The sequence below is a fragment of the Neopsephotus bourkii genome, unplaced genomic scaffold (assembly GCF_033783945.1).
Source record: "Neopsephotus bourkii isolate Nb327-2 ecotype Australia unplaced genomic scaffold, CSIRO-AGI_Nbou_v1 NB_962, whole genome shotgun sequence".
NCBI lineage: Eukaryota > Metazoa > Chordata > Aves > Psittaciformes > Psittacidae > Neopsephotus > Neopsephotus bourkii.
Genome location: NW_026901456.1, coordinates 2,757,450 through 2,759,219, shown reverse-complemented (window position 1 = coordinate 2,759,219; position 1,770 = coordinate 2,757,450). Strand labels below are relative to the sequence as shown.

The window sequence follows — 1,770 nt, the reverse complement described above, 5'->3', positions numbered from 1 at the left end:
AGAGGCCCTGTGGCAGATAGTGGGGCTCTGCTTTCTTTTTGGCAATTCGCCTTCTTGCTGAGGGAGAATATTCTTGCCTGTTAAGTGCAACAACCTCGGTTACTGCACCACTACTTACCTAAGTCTCCCTGCTGGGACCAGTCCACTTCCTTAGCACAGGCAAACCTGTAGTTAATGGCTAGAGTTAAGGGCAGGGCTTTCTCTCTTTTTTTTTTTCTGTTTTAATTTTTTACGTAAATGGCTTCAATGCAAAGCATTTTCCTCAGAAGGTGTATTTATCCTAAGTGGCTCTTGCTGGTTTACACACACCCTGTCCTTTCTCTTGCTTTGAAAGTTGTTCCACTTGATTGCTCAGTTTGCTTCTTTGAGTCAGTGGTGGCAGGGGAATTATAAAGGAGATGAAGGCGCAGCCAAGTCCCAGGTAATGTGTGCAGATTTAAGCCGATTTAAAGTTGTGAAGATTGACTCTGAAACTTTCTTTGCACAAGGGACAACTTTAGGAAAAAGGTGCTGATTTTTTTGCCAGCAGTGTGTGCTTGGCTTGGGAAACCTGCTGAAGTGTGGCTCACCTTGCAAAGGCAACATGGGCAGTGGCGCTTTGAAGATTGCTGGGCTGCTTGTTGGTGGCATTGGCGTGATTGGGACATTTGCTGTCACAGGCATGCCTCAGTGGAGGGTGTCTGCCTTCATTGAGAACAACATCATCGTGTTTGAGACCATTTGGGAAGGTCTGTGGATGCACTGTATCAGGCAAGCCAACATCAGGATGCAGTGCAAGGTCTACGACTCCGTGCTGGCCCTCTCTTCGGACCTGCAGGCATCCAGAGGACTGATGTGTGCTGGGTCGGTGCTCTCGTTCCTCGCTTTCATGGTTGCCATTATTGGGATGAAGTGCATGTGGTGCACGCAGAGCAGCTGGCAAGCCAAGGGCTATATTAGTCTGGTGGCTGGGATCCTCTTCATCCTCTCGGGTATTGTTGAGCTCATTCCAGTCTGCTGGGTTGCCAGTGCCATCATCAGTGACTTCTATAACCCTGTGGTCAACGTTGCACAGAAAAGGGAGCTTGGAGAGGCTCTCTACCTGGGCTGGGCAGCTGCCTTCTGCCTCATTGCTGCTGGAGCCATATTCTGTTGCTTTTGCTGCTGTTGTATGAAAACCAGAAACTACAGGTACTCCACACCAAACCAGTATCCCACTCAGAGCCAGCATATGCACAGGAAGATGGAAAGCTCATACTCCAAAAGTCAGTATGTCTAGATGCTTCCTGCTTTTCCTCTTTTGAAGCATTCAATCTGTCTAAATGGATTTCAGCTTCTGCACAAAAGGGCAGCTAGAATGCTACCTTTGCCTTTTGCTTTGTAACTGCTGTTGTTATAGTTGCATTACCACCGGTGGGCTCTGCTGTTACTAATGCTGCAGCAGGGACAATTTTAATACATGGAAAGGTGAATGTTTAATATTATTTTAGTAGTAACTCAAAATAGCTTTTGTGTTTTGTGGCTTTGCTTTGTGTTGAATTTTATGTGTAAAGCAGTAATAAAAGGCTTAAAGTTCTACTGTGGTGTGAAATTCTGGCCTATTGCAAAAGAAGTGGGGTTAAGCAGCTGTTGGTTTCTATTTATACTTTTTTTTTTTACCTGCTTGGGGAAGAGGATAGCAGTGAATAAGGACAAGATAATAATGGTTTTAAAGAACAGCATTCACTAAGGGATTGATTTATGGAAGGTTTAATGGAAAGTTGCATGAAGAATTTATTCTGCAGAAGAAGG

The 1,770-nt window shown here is 45.1% G+C and overlaps 1 protein-coding gene across 2 annotated transcripts; it reads left to right on the top strand.

Moving 5' to 3' along the window:
• The first annotated feature begins 294 nt into the window (after nucleotides 1-294).
• LOC133215351 (claudin-8-like) lies at nucleotides 295-1,557 on the top strand. 2 transcript variants are annotated; one of them, XM_061359361.1, is made up of 2 exons: nucleotides 295-421; nucleotides 660-1,557. In XM_061359361.1, the coding sequence occupies exon 2, from the start codon at nucleotides 662-664 to the stop codon at nucleotides 1,256-1,258; it is 597 nt and encodes a 198-aa protein (XP_061215345.1). In that variant the 5' UTR covers nucleotides 295-421; nucleotides 660-661; the 3' UTR covers nucleotides 1,259-1,557. The 2 variants fall into 2 exon arrangements, with proteins under 2 accessions (XP_061215345.1, XP_061215344.1); XM_061359360.1 differs by having other exon boundaries at nucleotides 322-1,557.
• Nucleotides 1,558-1,770: the final 213 nt, after the last annotated feature.